General features: G+C 41.5%; 2 protein-coding genes across 11 annotated transcripts in view; one reads left to right on the top strand and one right to left on the bottom strand.

Annotated features, from left to right (window-relative positions):
* Positions 1–3,942: 3,942 nt before the first annotated feature.
* SMIM19 (small integral membrane protein 19) lies at positions 3,943–16,658 on the bottom strand. Of its 5 annotated transcripts, XR_012007738.1 has the most exons (5): positions 16,407–16,633; positions 11,959–12,096; positions 9,949–10,073; positions 8,318–8,401; positions 3,943–5,460 (listed from the first exon to the last, which is right to left on the bottom strand). XR_012007738.1 is itself a non-coding variant. In XM_072776668.1 (4 exons), the coding sequence occupies exons 2-4, from the start codon at positions 12,090–12,092 to the stop codon at positions 5,396–5,398; spliced, it is 324 nt and encodes a 107-aa protein (XP_072632769.1). In that variant the 5' UTR covers positions 12,093–12,096; positions 16,507–16,658; the 3' UTR covers positions 3,943–5,395. The 5 variants fall into 5 exon arrangements, 4 of the variants coding, with proteins under 4 accessions (XP_072632769.1, XP_072632768.1, XP_072632771.1 ...); XM_072776668.1 differs by lacking the exon at positions 8,318–8,401 and having other exon boundaries at positions 16,507–16,658; XM_072776667.1 differs by lacking the exon at positions 8,318–8,401 and having other exon boundaries at positions 16,407–16,619.
* The window catches only part of SLC20A2 (solute carrier family 20 member 2), a 101,409-nt gene continuing 99,655 nt past the window's right edge, over positions 15,889–17,642 (top strand). For 2 of the 6 annotated variants that reach the window (XM_072776654.1, XM_072776652.1), the window contains exon 1: positions 16,378–16,572. The gene's annotated coding sequence lies outside the window, so the exon portion shown is untranslated. Of the gene's footprint in view, positions 16,007–16,376; positions 16,653–17,642 lie in introns of those variants that run through there. The other 4 variants (XM_072776659.1, XM_072776656.1, XM_072776657.1 and 1 more) reach the window with 4 other exon arrangements.

Genomic DNA, 17,642 nt, shown 5'->3' with positions numbered 1-17,642 from the left:
CATCTAAAAAGTATTAATAAACACAGTATGTTTGTCAGAAATTCCCTTGCCCTTTTACATACCTGCCTTCATACCTCTCCTGTTTGCCCCTGGAGGTATTCTTCCCACCTAAGCTTTACATCTCTCAAAATTGCAAGGGTCCAGGACGGGGAGAATCATTTGCATTGTTCATGTTTACTCCTTGTAAGACAGTACTCAAAAGATCATTATCTGTTATCTGTCTTGCTACCTCACAGAGGAGACAATAAAGCAGAGTTGACTATCCTTGTTTTGACAGATACAATTTTTGGGGAAGGAGTTCCAATGCATTTAATCATTTTGACGGGGAAAGGGTGACCTTCTGATTGCTAAACTAAGATGATGAAGGAGGGCAGAACTGGAAATAGTAGCCAAATGAATAGGGGGAGTTGAGCTAAGTGCTCACATGATATGATTTCAGTGGCCATAAAGCCTTTTAGCCCTAAAAATTACCACTGCTCTGTAATGTCTGAAATCTTCATCTCTCTCCAGTTGAAGGCTCTGTTAAAATGCAAAACAAATGCCCTGTGAGAAGTAACATTTTAATTGTGATCATTTATTCCTTTGTGAAAGTGTGTATTAGATTGTTTCTTAGCAGTAGATTTTGATCGAGAACATTGAATGCTACTGTAGGATGAGGTAGAGAGTTCTAGGTATCTCAACTATTGGACTAGGAAATACCTTCTGGCAAAAACCCCATTTAAACACAAATCTCAACCAATGCAGTCTTTTTCTTTCAAGTGTCCTTTTCCTTCTGGTTTGTCTGCTTACAGTTACCTTCAAATAGTTGTTTTTTATGTTTGTTGTGAACTCATAATCATTATCTGTAACAGCCTTATACAGTTATTCTTCTATTACCAGAAGCAGAATACATTTTAAAAACCTAAAAATTAATACATCAATTCTACAAATTGTTACAAGTAAACTAATTAGATACCTGGGCGGCTTAGTGGTTGAACATCTGCCTTCGGCTCAGGGTGTGATCCCAGGTCTGGGGGTCGAGTCCCGCATCGGGCTCCCTGCGAGGAGCCTGTTTCTCCCTCTGCCTATGTCTCTGCTTCTCTCTCTGTGTCTCTCACGAATGAGTAGGTAAAATCTTAAAAAAAAAAAAAAAAAAAAAGATTGTAGTCCACTATAAATGGGCCTGGTTTTTAAAATATCAAAATAAAATGTTATCGAGATACATGCAATCACTTCCCCCCAAATGAATACACTAAATGTATATGTACTTGTTCTGTCATAGATACTTTACCCTTATAGGGTGCATTTAAAAAAAATCCTCAGAGGCCAGAAGCATTTGCAGTTAAGTTTAACAACACCAACAGTTGGTTGCAGTTAAAAACCTCCCCGTTTTCATCTTATTTTATTTTTCCTTCCCTTCCCCTATGTTCATCTGTTTCATTTCTTAAATTCTATACATGAGTGAAATCTTATGGTATTTGTCTTTTTCTGACTGATTTCACCTAGCTCTATCCATGTCATTGCAAATGACAAGATTTCATTCTTTTTGATGACTAAAGTAATATTCCATTATAATATATATGTATATTTTATATATATATGGAGAGATAAGTATTCCATTATATTATATATATATATATATATATATATATATATATATATATATGGACAGTCATCTGGGCTCTTTCCATAGTTTGGCTATTGTGGACATTGCTGCTATAAACATTGGGATACAGGTGTCCCTTTGAATCCCTATCTGTATCCTTTGGATAAATACCCCAGTAGTGCAATTGCTGGGTCATAAGTAAGCTCTCTCTCTCTCTCTCTCTCTTTTTTTAAAGATTTTATTTATTTAGTCATGAGAGGCAGAGAGAGGCAGAGACACAGGCAGAGAGAGAATCAGGATCCCTGCAAGGAGCCCAATATAGGACTCGATCCCGGATCCAGGGATCATGCCCTGAGCTGAAGGCAGACGCTCAACCACTGAGCCACACAAGCATCCCAGGGAGGCTCTCTTTTTAACTTCTTGAGGAAGCTCCATGCTGTTTTCTGGAGTGGCTGCACCAGTTTGCATTCCCACCAGCAGTGTAAGAGGGTTTCCCTTTCTCCACATTCTCACCATCTGTTATTTCCTGACTTGTTCATTTTAGCCATTCAGACCATGTGAGGTGATATCTCATTGTGATTTTAATTTGTAGACAAACCATAAGAGACTCTTAACTCTAGGAAACAGAGAGTTGCTGGAGGTGAGGTAGGTGGGGGGGTGGGGATGGGGTAACTGGGTGATGGGCATTAAGGAGGGCACTTCATGGAATGAGCACCAGGTGTTATATGCAACTGATGTATCACCAAATTCTACCCCTTGAAGCTAGGAAACAAGACAAAACCCAACTTTCTTCAGCTAGTTTGAAATGCATCAAATGTTTTTTCATAAACATCCCTGCAATGGAGCCACTCCTTCCTCATGGTGAAACCCCTGTAGTTTCTCTATTCGGAAGAGAAGACACTGGGGAACTAGAAATATCCAAATAAAAGTGAACCACACAGTGGGCCCTCAGCATCAAACCAGGGTCTAAACTACTACCAATAAGTCTGGACAGTGAGCAGCCAGCCCCCTCTTGGATTTCTCTCCCCTTCCTATCTAGAATGGGGCATGTTCCTAATCTCCATAATTGGCTTTTGTTTTTCACTATATCTGAATAAAATAAAGGTGGATAATGCATCGGTATGAAATCCAGTGCTAAATGCCATTCATTTACTTTGGGGTGAGAGGTCAAGGACAGAAGAGAAGCTGGGTTTCCATATGTGCCTCAGGACTGAGTAGGGTTTAATCACCTTGGTTCTGGAGCCTCTGGCCTCATCCTTATTCTCACATCCTCATGTAAGACTGTGCCACGCACAGACTTACGGGGGGCTGAAGAGGGACAAGAAGAAGGGATGGAATTTTTTTTGCTTTGTATAGTTTTTATAAGATTGGCTTTGGCTTTAGTGGGGGCTCCAGGGGGAAACTTTAAGCTCGAGTTCCTACTCTGTGATCCTCACAATTTTGCATACAGGTTGGAGGTGAGCCAAGTGTCCTTTCTATTTCCATTTAGTTTTTCAGCCCCTATTCCTGTTCTGATTCTGTTCGTAGACTAGAATAGCCTCTAGATCACATACAGCCAGCCTAGAGTCTATACTCCACAACTATTTGTTGAATGAAGTACTTGGCTCCATGTAATATACTTTTGTCCCTTCTTTCTTTAATTATATTTTCTAAGTTAAATTTATTCTTATCTTAATAACAGAAATTTTTTATTATGATGCTTTTACCTTTGATTTTTTTCTACTGCATACTTGAAATAGTTGACATTATAGCAATTCTATGATAAACTCTGTATTTCATTTATCAATCATAAATAACTCCACCTGAATAGGTCAAGAGCAAACATCTATACTCTCTGGAGGCGAACTTCTTCCTTTAGTGCAGCTGGCTGGCATTAGCTAAACATCCAATGATTTACCACAATGCAGCTGTGTACCAATAGAGGCTCCCCAGTGCTTACCACTGAAGATCTCATGCACTAAAAGATAGAAGAAATGAGGAAAAGAACACAAGTGCTGGTTAGCAGTTTATTAGTCATTTCAGTTTTCTTCCAAAGAAAATAGTTCCACTGAATCCATGGATGGTGCTGGTGTGGTGGGCAGAAGCAGGATAATCAGCTGGCGTGGCTTTGAAGTGTGGTGGCAGGGCTTCCACTCCTTTCCCAGCTCAGCTGTTGAAGCAGAGAGAAACTTCAAAGGCAGACTTGCTGTTGTTACTGCTGGTGGGGGGTTGTGATTCCCTTCAATTGGCTTTAGAGAAAAAATGAGGAGGAATTCATCCTCTTCCTTTTCAAGGTTTAATGCTCACCAAACGATATACAGCTTTTAGTTATGACTATCTCTATCTAATGGATGCAAATAAAAAACAACCACAGTCAATTTCATTGTGATGTACATTTATTTAGGAACAATATTTTTATAAATCATCTGAGATAGCCAGTTTCTGTAATTCGTCCAGATTGTGCAACACGTCAGTGATACAAGTAAACTCCTCCTAATTACATTTTCTGCTCACAGAAATATATGGTGGTTTTCCTAAGAGCAAAGCAAAGTGTAAGATCGGCCCCATGCTGTTATATACCCTGCCTGTAATTATGACTGTTTACAATCCTGTAGTCAGTTTTTCATTCTATTATCTGCAGTACACTCAAACTCTTCTGTGAGTCAAAAAAGAATTATTCCATTAGTCAGCAATTCACCTTGTACAAGAGAGACATTTTTGAATAATATAATTAAAATTTAAAAGCAAATGCAATTTCCCTCAATAATTTCATTTGGTCTAAACCTTTCCGTTTAAAATTTATGTTCTTTACTTCATAATTATAAAGGGAAAAGGAAACAATGCTTGAAATATTAACTCTAACTCTTAAAATTAGGAATGGCTTTGATTCAAAAACTTCTTGGACAGGGATGTGGACAGGGAAATTCCCTTGCCACTACCTCCCACCAACTTTTATCTAAAGAAATATGAAAAATTAGATAAAAACATTTCAGCGTAAGGTACAAGATATGAGAGTCTTCAGTGAAGCTTATTATGCTAAAAAAGTGTAAGTAACCAGACAGTTATATTAAACTTGAGAGTTACATGATCAAAAAAGCAAGTTGCCAACACCAATATAGACGTGTCCATTTATTCAGCAGCATGGCTCCAGTATGGTCCAAACAAGACTGTTCTGGTGGGAATAGAACTATGGGATTGAAAAAAAAAAAGAAAAAAGCAAACAAACTCTTGGGAACACAATGAAGGGAAAACATTCCAATCACAAAAAGCTTCCACAATTAGCAGATAGGAATGCTTCATGACAAGAGTAGAAAAGGCAGTCTCCTGTGCGAGTTCATTTGGAAGAAGCAAAGATCGTTAATTCAATTAAAGTGTGGTAACAACAGCAGTAAGAACACAAATTCATCCATTATCCATATGACATTTATCACAGAATACAACTGAAAAGGATGATATTCTTCCAATGACTGGATTTTTACTTTGTAATTTTGCAAAAACGTTTAAATCAAAGTGGCATAAGCTCCAGATTCTCACTTCCAAAGATGTATTTTTATTTCTGATTGTATCCTGAAGAAATGAAAGGTCCTAAGTATGTGCAGATGGCCTGCGTCCAGGTCTTTTGACCCTCCCCCCCCACCTTTTTGGTATAACAAATAACGTGGTGATGCAATTTTAAAAAGCAAAATAACATACAAGGGAAAAAATGACAAGTAAAATGGTTCTATGAAGATAGGGTTTTAAAAGAAATGCTGTTCATGACTTAGTATATTTAGGAGCTTACTACCAGACTGTTGAACAATTACTTAGGTTGTTTGTTCATTTTCTGTGATTTCATTCCAACGAGAGTTGCACACTGTCAGCTTGGTTTTGTGGCTGCTGATAGTCATACTTCCTTGCTATTAAAAAACAAAACACAACAACAAAAAATAAAATTAATAAAAATAGCAAATAATTATTAGCTAACATCATTAAGTCACAGTCAAGTCATGATTCTCAGTAAAGAATTAGCTTAGAATTAAGTAATGTTTTTCATTAAAGGAAATGTATTATACTTTGTGATCCTCTAATTTCTCAACACTGTTGATATCCATTTTTATATATTTACTATTATTATTTGTATATCAGGCTTATTCAGAGCTTTAAAATAGAAGGTAAACATTAAGCTATTAAAGTTAAGAATTTTTTTTAAAAGATTTTTATTTATTTATTTGAGAGAAGAGTGCATGTGCATAAGGGGAGGGGAGCAGAGAGAGAAGGACGAGCGGACTCTGCTCTGAGCACAGAGCCCATACAGGGCTCGACCTCATGACCCTGAGATCATGACCTGAGCTGAAATCAAGAGTCAGATGCTTAACCACCTGAGCCACCAAGTGCCCCAAGTTAAATTAACATTTTATCATTTCCTTCTTTCTTATTTCCCACTTCCACCTTAAGTAAATAGTAATGCTTTTGTTCATAGCATAAGGAATCTGTATTTCTACTTTTCAGTCTAAGAGACCTATTATTGAACGTTGTCTTTGATATAAACTAGAAGAAAAGACCAATATGCATTCTGTATTTTTTTTAAACATTTTTTTCTTTTTTTTAAATTTATTTATTCATGATAGTCACACGGAGAGAGAGAGAGAGGCAGAGACACAGGCAGAGGGAGAAGCAGGCTCCAAGCACCGGGAGCCCGATGTGGGATTCGATCCCGGGTCTCCAGGATCGCGCCCTGGGCCAAAGGCAGGCGCCAAACCGCTGCGCCACCCAGGGATCCCTGCATTCTGTATTTTTTTTGTACTTCTCAGAAATGTTTATTGAAGAAGCATGGTTTTAACCTGCAACTAGAGAAAGTACATGGTTAAAATCTTTGTGAAAGTGATTCACTACCTAGAGTTATAACTTTCACTCTCTTCCTTAAGTTTTCACTGGCCAAGAAAGAGATACTATTTATTTATGCTACTCAGGGTGCATCCACAAATTTTTGTGGACTAAAGTTTATACAATTTTGGGAGTCCTCTTTAAGAAAAAGAACTTTGTTTGCTATTTCCTCTTGAACCACCAGATTGTCAGGACTACCTAGGTCACAAAACACTAAGAGTGATCCAATGTGATGGGAGTCATTAAATGTGCAATTCCACACATATAGTATTTATAAGAAAAATGGCTTTTTAAAAAAGATTTTATTTATTTATTCATGAGAGACACAGACAGAGAGAGAGAGAGAGAGAGAGAGAGAGAGAGAGGCAGAGGGAGAAGGAGGATCCACACAGGGAGCCCAACGTGGGACTCGATCCCGGGTCTCCAGGATCCCGCCCCGGGCTGAAGGCAGCACTAAGTCGCTGAGCCACCCAGGCTGCCCAGAAAAACGGCTTCTAAAGATGTTTGCATCCTAACCCCCAAAATCTGTGACTACATTATTTCATAGGACAAACAGGACTTTGAGATGTGATTAAGGTAAAGACATTTCGAGTGGGAGATTAGCTTGTACTATCTAGCCCAACCTAATCACATGGGCCTTAAAAATTAGAGAACCTTTCCTGAGTTCAGAGAAAAGACTAAGAAATAAAAAAGGAAGAATGATCTGAAAGATTAAATGCTGCTGGCTCCCAAGATGCAGACCATAAACAGAGGAATGGGGGTGGCCTCTGGCAGCTGGAAAAGGCAAAGTCACAGGCTCTCTTCTAGAACCTCCAGAAAAGGAACGTCTGGATGGTTCAGTCAGTTAAGCATCTGCCTTCGGTTCAGATCATGATTTCGGGGTCCTGGAATCGAGTCCTGAGTAGGGCTCCCTGCTCAGCAGAGAGTCTGTACAGCTCCCTGCTCAGCAGAGGGTCTGCTTCTCCCTCTGCCTTTCCTCCCCGCCCCTTCGTGGTCACTCCCTCACATACTCTCCAGCTCTGTCTCCCTTAAATAGATAGATAAAATCTTAAAAAAAGAACAAACTTCCAGACCTTCAGAAAGAAAAAGTACGCTGCTGACACCTTGGTTTCAGCCCTGTAAGGCTGTTCTAGGACTTTTATGCTATGAAATTGTAAGATCATACATTTGTTTTAAGCCACAGGATTTGTAGTAATTTGTTATAGCAGCAGTAGAAAACTGACATGCCTTACAAACACAGGAATTCTGATAAATTATATTTTATGGCATTCCCATCAAAGAAAAAACCTGTGCACTTGGATTATATGTTTATATGATATGTTACTGAGTGTATTACTGATAGGAAATAGCTTTGTTTTGGCTAGGCATCAATGGAAACTTGATTCTTCATAATTTTCCATATAGAGCTTGTAGCTTTGCACTTTTGTTGTTTAGTATTTATATTTTTTAAAGAATTTTTTATTGTAGTAAAACCAAGTGCCCCAACTCCATACCCATTAAACAATAATTCCCCACTCCCTCCTCCTCAGGCCCCTGGCAACCACCATTCTATTTTCTATCTCTATGAATTTGCCTCCTATAAGTAAAATATTTGTTCTTTTGTGATTGGTGTATCTCCCTTCATAGTAAGAATAATTATGAGACATAAGGTCCTCGGGTTCATCTGTGTTGTATACCATGTGTCAGAATTTCCTTCCTCTTAAAGATTGACTAACATCCTATTGTATTTCTATACCACATTTTGTGTATCTGTCAGGGACACTTGGGTTGTTTCCGCCTTTTGGCTATTGTGAACAATGCTGCTGTGTTAAATTTTACTTCTTATTGGGAACTGGTAACATATGCAAAAGGTACAAGGAGGAAACAGTAAAAAGCGTATCTTCCTCCTACCTGATCAATCCTGCAGCTACCCAATTCCTTCTCCTAAAGGAAGAGGTTCTTAGGAGAAAACTTATGCTTAAGACTTTAGAGGTTCTTGTAAAAAAAAAAAAAAAAAGACTTTAGAGGTTCTACTTGTGTTTATTCATGTATATATATGTGTGTGTGTGTATATACATAGGTGTATATACATACACATACATTTTTCTATTTTTAACCTGAAATTCTATTCTACCCAAGACATATACTAGTGATATCTTGCCATTCTTTCTTGCTTTTTTCTATGCACGCACACATGTATACACACACTTAAGTTTTTACTGTAGGCATTCTTTAAAAAATGTCCAGTATTTTCCCCTTAAATCCCACACAGTCCCATCAATTTAAGGAATGTTAATAATCTGATGCATAACTTTCCAAGCCCTCCTCCATGCTTACATAATTACATAAAACATTATATTACACATAGATTAAACAAGGGATACTTTGGTCATTTGATTTTAAAAGAATAGCATCCTGGTATATATACTATTTTATCTTATTCTTCTCATTTAATAATACACCTTGGAAACCACAACTCATTCTTTTACAAGACCAGTGCTCTAACCCCTGAGCAATGGAGCCAACCACTACTCACTCTTTTAAATGGTGGCATAAAAAGCTGTGACTTAGATGTACAATTCATTCTGGCTCCATACATTTTAAACTTTATTTCTTCTCCCTGACGTACATACTCATAGTGTTCGGTACTATATGACATATGAATATTGAGACATGACCTCTGGCTTGTACATTGATATCACATGCCATATTCCTGAAAGCCATTTTTTCTTTCTATTTTTTTTTAAAGTAGGCTCCATGCCTAGTGTAGAGCTCAATGTGAGGCTTGAACTCACAATCCTGAGGTCAAGACCTGAACTGAGATCAAGAGTTGAATGCTTATCAGTCTGAGCCACCTAGGTGCCCCTGGAAGCCATTCTTTTTTTTTTTTTTTTTTTTTTTTTTATGATAGTCACACAGAGAGAGAGAGAGGCAGAGACACAGGCAGAGGGAGAAGCAGGCTCCATGCACTGGGAGCCCGACGTGGGATTCGATCCTGGGTCTCCAGGATTGTGCCCTGGGCCAAAGGCAGGCGCCAAACCGCTGCACCACCCAGGGATCCCCCTGGAAGCCATTCTTATATTGTTTTTGCTTACAGTAATTTAATTATACTAGAAATGACTGCAAACCCCATAAATACAAGATTCAAACCCAAACTAAAGGCAGCTCCAACCCAGCTACCCCTCAGCCAGATCCCCAAATGCTTTTGGTCACTTCAATGCTACTCCACATGAGGGGATGTGTAGAGGAGGGCAAATTAGAGCAAAAAGAGATAGCAGTCTTAACTGATGGTTAAAATAGCTAATTTTTGCAAAATTTATAAAAGTATCATCATATGAACACTTTGCCAGGCTGTATAAGCAGAGAGGGTCTTGAAGCTTCAACTTCACGGCAGATCTACTTTTTGCTAATGCTGTGCTAAGTATCTAAAAAAGGCATTAAGTTTTCATTACCAATTATTTCTGATAACCTTTTGCTAATTGAACTCAATTCCAAAAAAATCTATTTTAAATATGACTATATTCAACACAAAACATACTTACAAATGGAGTACATTTCCAGTTGCTGTCTTAAACGAATTTTGCTTATTGTATCATAAAAGCTGCTCTCTGATAAAGTTTCTGCTGTTGGTGGCACACTGAATATTCTCATAATTTTCCTTTTATTCCTTAGACACAAAACCAATAGGGAAGATAGATTTACATTAATATCTATAGGACTGTTAATGGACTTGTGACTATAGTAATCAGAAGCTACATTAAAAGGATGTAAGTAACAATGAGCTTATCTCTTTTGTCTCTGTGAGATGCTTTCTTGGTTCAAGTGTTCTTGCTTTCACTACAAAGTATGACGCTGTACATGTATGGCCACAGGGCTCAAAGAAAGAAAAGAAAGCTGAATACAGCCACTTAATACAACCACATGAAGTACCTCTGTCATGCTTTCACTCCTATCCCCCATCAAAAGCCAAGTATTATACAGAAAAATGCACAAACAAGAAAACATCTTATTTTTCTCCTCCCTCTGGTGTCATCCAAATAAAGCCAAATTACTGGGTTAGAGAATAAACAGAATGTGAGGAGATCTTAATTTTGGAAAATAATGAATCATCACATTTCTTAAATACAATAGCATGGCCTTAGTGGGCCCCTCTACTTAAAATTAACAACAGTGTGTCTCTGTTTTTAAAACAGGAGGGTGGAGAGGAGGTGGTGGCTATTTTTGGAGAAAAGCTGTTACCTGCAAGTGGATGGGGGATGATATATGGAGCCCTCTCTCAGCCACCCCTGAGTCCAGGCTGCCAGTGGGCCAGCTGTTCCAGGGGTCACACGGCCTGGAAGGGGAAACCTGCTTGTCTGATGGCAGGTGCTCCCCAAGCCAAACATCAGTTATTTTTCAATTACTAATTACTTTGAACTAATGCTTTTTTAACCTTGGTAGAGAATACCAAGAAGCACATGGCTATAAGGAGAAGCAGTTCAGTCCAACTAATACTGCTTTTCCCCTCTCTCTCTCTCTTTGGAAAAGAATAGTTAAACTATGCTACAACATTTGGAATTAAAGCAGGAAATACTTATTGAGGATTTACATGATGTGACACAGCAGGGACACAAAGGTTAAAGGTTAAAGTCCTTGTTCTGAAGGAACTAAGGTTTTTGTGGGATGGACAAATAGTCAGATAATACCATTATTATTCAATAAGGGCTATGATATGGTCGTGTATAAGAATCAGAAAGGAAAACTTAAATGTGTGAAGAGGAAATTGCTAAATACATAGGAATTGGTGTTTCTGCATTTCACAGACATGGGCCAAAAAAATATGTTCATCCAAGAGTGACAGTGAACCCAGGCTGGATGATAAAATTGAGCTATACTAGAAATGATAGGAAGGGGGTTACCTGGGTGACTCAGTGGCTTAAGTATCTGCCTTTGGCTCAGGTGGTAATCCCAGGGTCCTGGAATGGAGTCCCACATTGGGCTCCCCACTCAGTGGGGAGTCTGCTTCTCCTTGTATCCCTATGCCCTGCTTGTGATCTCTTGCTCTCTCTCTCTCAAATATATATAATCTTAGAAAAGAAAAGAAAAAAAAAGAAAAGAAAAGAAATAGAATGAAAAGGCAAAACCAGAGTGCCCAGAACTGCACTTAAATCTCCAACTCTTTTTTTTTTTTTTAAGATTTTATTTATTTATGATAGACATAGAGAGAGAGAGAGGCAGAGACACAGGCAGAGGGAGAAGCAGGCTCCATGCCGGGAGCCTGACGTGGGACTCGATCCCGGGACTCCAGGATCGCGCCCTGGGCCAAAGGCAGGAGGCTCACTAAACCAGTGAGCCACCCAGGGATCCCCTAAATCTCCAACTCTTAAAACAACAGTCTCTTCAAAGCCAAATGGTGTCCAGAGCTCCAGAACAGACCCGAGTAGACAGTGCTTTCATAGCAGAAACAAAAATGCTGATGAAATTATTTTTGTGCATTTAATTCGGAACAAACAAAAATGTGACCTTTTTAAAAGCCCAGTTTCTTATCAATCCCCAAATACTAAAAACTTTACCTCTTGGCGTACATGAAGAGAACAAAGCTAACAAGAATCACTACCAAGTAAACATTGGTGGCTTCATTCCAGGCCTCATGAACACTGTAATCCATAGAGCCATCGTCACCCATCACCCCGTAACCTCCAGGCATGGGGCTGGAAGAAAGAAAAGAGAGCAGGGGTTTTCTTAGTTAGGGGTGGTACCACTGTCTGAAGAGAAGGGCTGGCAAACATATGGCCTTCTGGCCAACTCTAGCATGCTACCTGTTTTTGGATGGCCCAGGAGCTAGGAATGGTTTTACATTTATAAACAGATACATTTTGAGTGATTTTAAGACCTGTATAATATCCTTGATTTTTGCTTCCAGCTCTCAAAGCCTAAAATATTTACAATCTGGCCCTTTAAGAAAAAGTTTGCCAACTCTGGCTTAGATAACTAGGGCGTGTAACATATTTCCCCTTACTTTTGATTTTGAAACATTTTACCTTCTCCATGAAGGTGAAAACTAGAGTTTAAAGATAATATTACAAAAGGGATATATGGTTGAAATGTTTTGTACAGTTTCTAAACTGTAACTATCACCCAGATGAAAGCACCCAAGTATTTTAAAACACATATCCAGACAACTGGCTATGATGTTAAAAAAATCATGTCGTGCTCACGACAGCAGCTTAGAAAAGATGAGACCGGCATCGCAATGTTTCTCCCACTGGCCTCCCATGCAAGTGGAAAATGTCTGGAGCTTTATCTAGTTTTGGCCTCCTAGCCAAATGTGGTTGAGAGAAGGTATGGGATAAAAAGTTACTTTTTGCTATTTACACAGCTGTGACTTCAAGGAAATGCATTCTTTGAACATTCCCACAGAAAATAAGAGTAGTAAGAGCAAGTGTTATCAAATAGCAAGTAAAAGAGTAATGGTGTCCTCTCTGTATTTGAGAGGTAGTTGAATTTCTCCTTAAAGAGAAAGTTACCTCTTGTGTTGGATATAAAAGTTAAGTCTATGGGATCCCTGGGTGGCTCAGTGGTTTGGCGCCTGCCTTTGGCCCAGGGCACGATCCTGGAGTCCCAGGATCGAGTCCCACATCAGGCTCCAGGCATGGAGTCTGCTTCTCCCCCCTCCTGTGTTTCTGCCTCTCTCTCTCTCTCTCTGTCTATCATAAATAAATAAATAAATCTTTTTTAAAAAAAAGGTAAATCTAATAAGTCAAATGACCTAATATGAGAAAGAAAACCAAAAGCATTGTTTTAGACATTCTATAAGAGGGAGAAAAACTGAACAAGTGATAGGTGATAAATGTACTGTAGTTTCTAGGAATAAGGCAGTCATTTTTTAACTCCAAGAAAAAGAGTATCTGAAATTGTCCAAGAAATTATTTTGCAATTTTTCTCTAGACATCCTAGAACAATGAAGGCCTAACAGATATTCTTGCACTAAAATATCTTCCAACCTCCTGTGAGCCTCCAAAATATTCTGTAATGTAGATCTGGCTTAGTAATAAGTAAACTTATTAAACTTAAAATAAAAATAAGTTTAATAAAACTTACTAAATTTTATTTTACCTCTGCATGAAAATCAAATGTTCCCATAACTCTACTCCTAAGCCAGGTGGCATGTTTTCCCTGTTCTGACTCGGAAGTTTTTGTCAGATGTAGAGGACATGTCGTATTTCATTTACAACAAAGTGAGTATCATGAATGATCATGATACTTAACTTTAGACACTGAGGTCAAGAGTGAGCTCTTTAAAAAGATCTATTAGTATCTAAGGAATATAAAGACTGGTCTTGTAAAATTAGCCAACTAGTAATAAAAACAGAACTTACTTAAAATCATAAAAATTTATAGATGCAAGATCTAAATATTATTTAAACATTATACCATATCCAATTCCTTGATATTAAAGACTGGCTATGGATTTTTTTTTTTAAGTGAGTAAGAGACACAGGGAGATTTTTCATTGTTATTTAATTCTTATTTCTTAAAACTGAACTCCAGAGTTTCTCTGAAAGTAACATTATGATTCATAGTAAGTAATCAGCCTATTTTAGAAATGGAAACTTTTGAAAGACAACAGACTATAATTGTCTTTATGATTTATGGAATCTAGAATTTTGCTGGTGCTGAAAAAGTAACAACGAATGTGTTTTTGGCAAAAAGAGATGACTTCAGGTGTCTGATTTGAGATGCTGTAGAAGACCATGGACAATCATGCCACAGGGTGGTAGGTTTCAGGATTGGGAGCTATTAAGACTTTGAGAAGAAACAGGGAACATACAGCAATAGCCACTAGAACATTTTGCAGGTATCCTTTTCCTGACAAATTACAGAAGTGTTTCCTACCTGTTTTCTAATACCTGAATGGATCTGAGCCAGGTTAATTTCTTGCTTTGATTTCTCACAAAATTCATGGGCCACTTGATAAGTGGTATATTCCTACCAAGCTTGTCTTCATCCTGCCACAAATATGCCAGTCTTTAATTGTATCTAGAGAAGGATTTTGTCATTACTACTGACCCAGAGTGTTAAAATTTTAACGTGTATTAAATAACATGTATTATACAACATCATTGGTATGCAATGAGACTACCATTCCAGTTTCAGGGACACGCACTTGAGTTATTTTTAGTACTGTAGTTGTGAAAGATTTGCACCACGGGTAGGCCTTTCCTGCTCAGTTCTCCACCATGGCCAATGGTGTGACTTTGCAAGACTGCCAGGAATAAGAAATGGCCTTGTCCAGAGTCATAGCACAGACCCATGGCCCACATGTGGCATGAACTATGACCGTCACCTCCCAGCACGCTAGTCTAACCAAGCCTACACACATACCAGTTACTTCATACCACACTGCCGTCTACAGCGAAATGCCCAGGGGCGTTACAATGTTTCTTTTTCTTTTTTCTTTTTTTTTAAGATTTTATTTATTTATTCATAGACACAGAGAGAGAGGGGCAGAGACACAGGCAGAGGGAGAAGCAGGCTCCACGCAGGGAGCCCGATGTGGGACTCGATCCTGGGTCTTCAGGATCACACCCCAGGCTGCAGGCGGCGCCAAACCGCTGTGCCACCTGGCAAGTTAATATTTCAGCAAGATCACCAATGTAGCTGGCCACATGCTTGGATCCTCACTCAGGGCTCTTTTAAGAAAAACTTATTTTTTTTATTTTTTATTTTTTACATATTTCTCCTGGAGGCGAATGCTTAAACAATTTTGGTGAGGAGATTCTAGGATGAGCTTAATTAAGTCCCAAGTAAAACATTATTATCCAGAGACAGAGTTCCCAAAATATGGCAACTAGAGTTTGGTTTTAGTTTGATGAAGTTTTAAGTTGAGAACTAGGAGAGGTTTTCCAGGGATCAAGTGACTACATTATACGTTTCAAAATTAGTTTCCTGATTTTAGGTTCCTGATACCATGTCTAAAATTGAGTATCGCTTGTCATTATGCCTCCAAGGTTATCATATTTGTCTCTTAGAGCTTTGCTATCTTGACACAAATTCAGGGTAGAATCACCCAACAGGGACCCCTGGGGGGCTCAGTGATTGAGCATCTATGTGCCTTTGGCTCAGGTCATGATCCTGGGTTCCTGGGAGTCCTTCATCAGGCTCCCCGCAGGGAGCCTGCTTCTCCCTCTCCCTGTCTCTGCCTCTGTCTCTCATGAATAAATAAATAAAAATCTAAAAAAAAAAAATCACTCATACAGTTCCTTACAACACGATTCACAGCATTCTTGTGATTTCCTTTTTCTGTCCTCTGAAACACTGGAGGTTTGGGTTCCTAAAGCGGAAAGGTTCTAAGCAACAGGCCTTCCACCGAGAGGAAGGCAGTCTGAGGACTCATGATGGGCAGCGCACACACTGAATTTCTGCACCCCGCCTGCTGGGAGGCACCGAAGTTCCATTTCACGGAAGGAACCGGGAAGGTGGTGGTAGTTACGTAACGCGGCCGAAGTAGCGCGGGCTCGGGAGGGGGCGGCCGCACCGCTGTCCGTGCACCTGACGCCCAAACCCGCGCCCCTCCCGTGGGGACGCCGGTGCCGTGACCCCGGCCCTCCGGTCGCGCGGGTATGAAGTACACCCCCCCTCCCCCCCCCGGCCCCGGGAGTGGCCACCGGCAGCCTCCCGACCGCCGGCACACCTGCCTCCCCGCCGCCCGCAGGCTGTGGCGTCTGGAACCCCTCGCCCCGCGCCGCCTCTCCCCTCCTGCGCCCGCGCGGCCCACACGGCGGCTCCGGGGCTCTATCCTCGTGACCCCGAAGGGCTCGAAGCGGCGCAGGCGTGCGGGAGCCGCGGGGGCCGGGGGCCGGGGGGCGGGGGGCGGGGCAGCCCCTTCCCCTCTCTCCCCTCCCCGGAGGGGCCCGGCGGGGCGGGGCGGGGCGGGGCGGCGCCCAGGCCGAGGGGGGCGGGGCCGGGTGACGCGGTCCCGCCCCGGGCCCGGGAGGCGCGGAGACGCGGGGCCACTCACGCTGCTGGCTCCCGAGGCGGCGCGCGGCCAGGCTGCTCCGCGCGGGGCGCTTTCCCCCCGAGTCGGGGCCGCACGCGAGGGACCCGGTCACCGAACGGACCTGCACGACCTCTGCCTTCGTCATTTCCTGCCGGCCCGCCGGTTTCCGGATGGAACGAGGAGCCAGGTCTTTCCCCCCGCCCCCGTCCCCCTTTCAGTCTGGGAACGCGAGCGACGCTGCGAAGGCCCCGGTGCCGCCCCCGGCGCGTGAGTGCAGCCGGGCTCCCTCCCCCCGCGCCCGCCCGCCGCCCGCCGCGCGCCCCCGGCCCCGGCCCCGCGGGAGGGTCCCGCCGCCCCGCCGGCCCGTCCTCGCGGGCGTCGCCGCGGTGCGCCCGGACCGGCGGCAGCAGCGGGGACCGGTCGTTCCCGGAGCCGTGCTCGTCCCGCCCCGCGTCTGCGCGCCCGGCCGTGACTCAGAGCGCGGGAGGGGGTGCGCATAGTCCCACGCGCCGGCAGGGAGCTGGAGACACCAGCGTGTCTGCTGTCATGACGAGGACGTAGACCGACTTTAATAATTACTCTGGTAACTCCTTAGGAAGGCGTAGGCTCTCCGAATGGTCTTTCCAGTCCCACCGGCATCACGCGATCAAGTGATGCGTGGCCGGGGCTGTTGAGGTGTCCTAAAAACGGAATGTGCCCAGGATGCTGCAGAATTGTCCGTTGAAGTGATTTTTGTGTATCTTTAAAAAAACATCGTGTATAGGGACTTGAACAGTATCTTTTCTAGCAGGAGACAGATAATGAACTTATGCAGGGTTTCAGCATCAGTGTGGACGTCCTGAGATTTCACTGGTTGGTAGCAGCCTTGAGAATAAATGATCCCTTGTCCACGTGCTTGAGGTCTTAACTGTTTATGTCGAACTAGTTCCCTAGGGTCAGCTGGCTGTTCATTGTAATTCATACTAGACCTGGTAGAAGTTGTATTCTTTTTTTGTTTTTGTTTTTGTTTTTGCTTTTGCATCGGGCCGCTTTATTTAAGGGCTGGTGACTGACAGCTATCCCCGGCCCCGCCCCTTCCTCCTCTAAAAAGCAACTACACGTGAAAGGGGCTGTTCGCCAGGGCCCAAGGGGACTGTGGGATTATTCTTAATTAATAGGCAGAGGTAAGACCTAACGTTTAACCCAAAGCCCTTAGCAAGTTTTCCCTGCCTTTTTTCATGGCTCTGTTCTGTTACAATTAAGCTCACGTTTGTCTGA

Source organism: Canis lupus, chromosome 15, assembly GCF_048164855.1.
Source record: "Canis lupus baileyi chromosome 15, mCanLup2.hap1, whole genome shotgun sequence".
NCBI lineage: Eukaryota > Metazoa > Chordata > Mammalia > Carnivora > Canidae > Canis > Canis lupus.
Note: the sequence above shows the minus strand (reverse complement) of the source record. Positions and strands in the feature narration are given on the sequence as shown.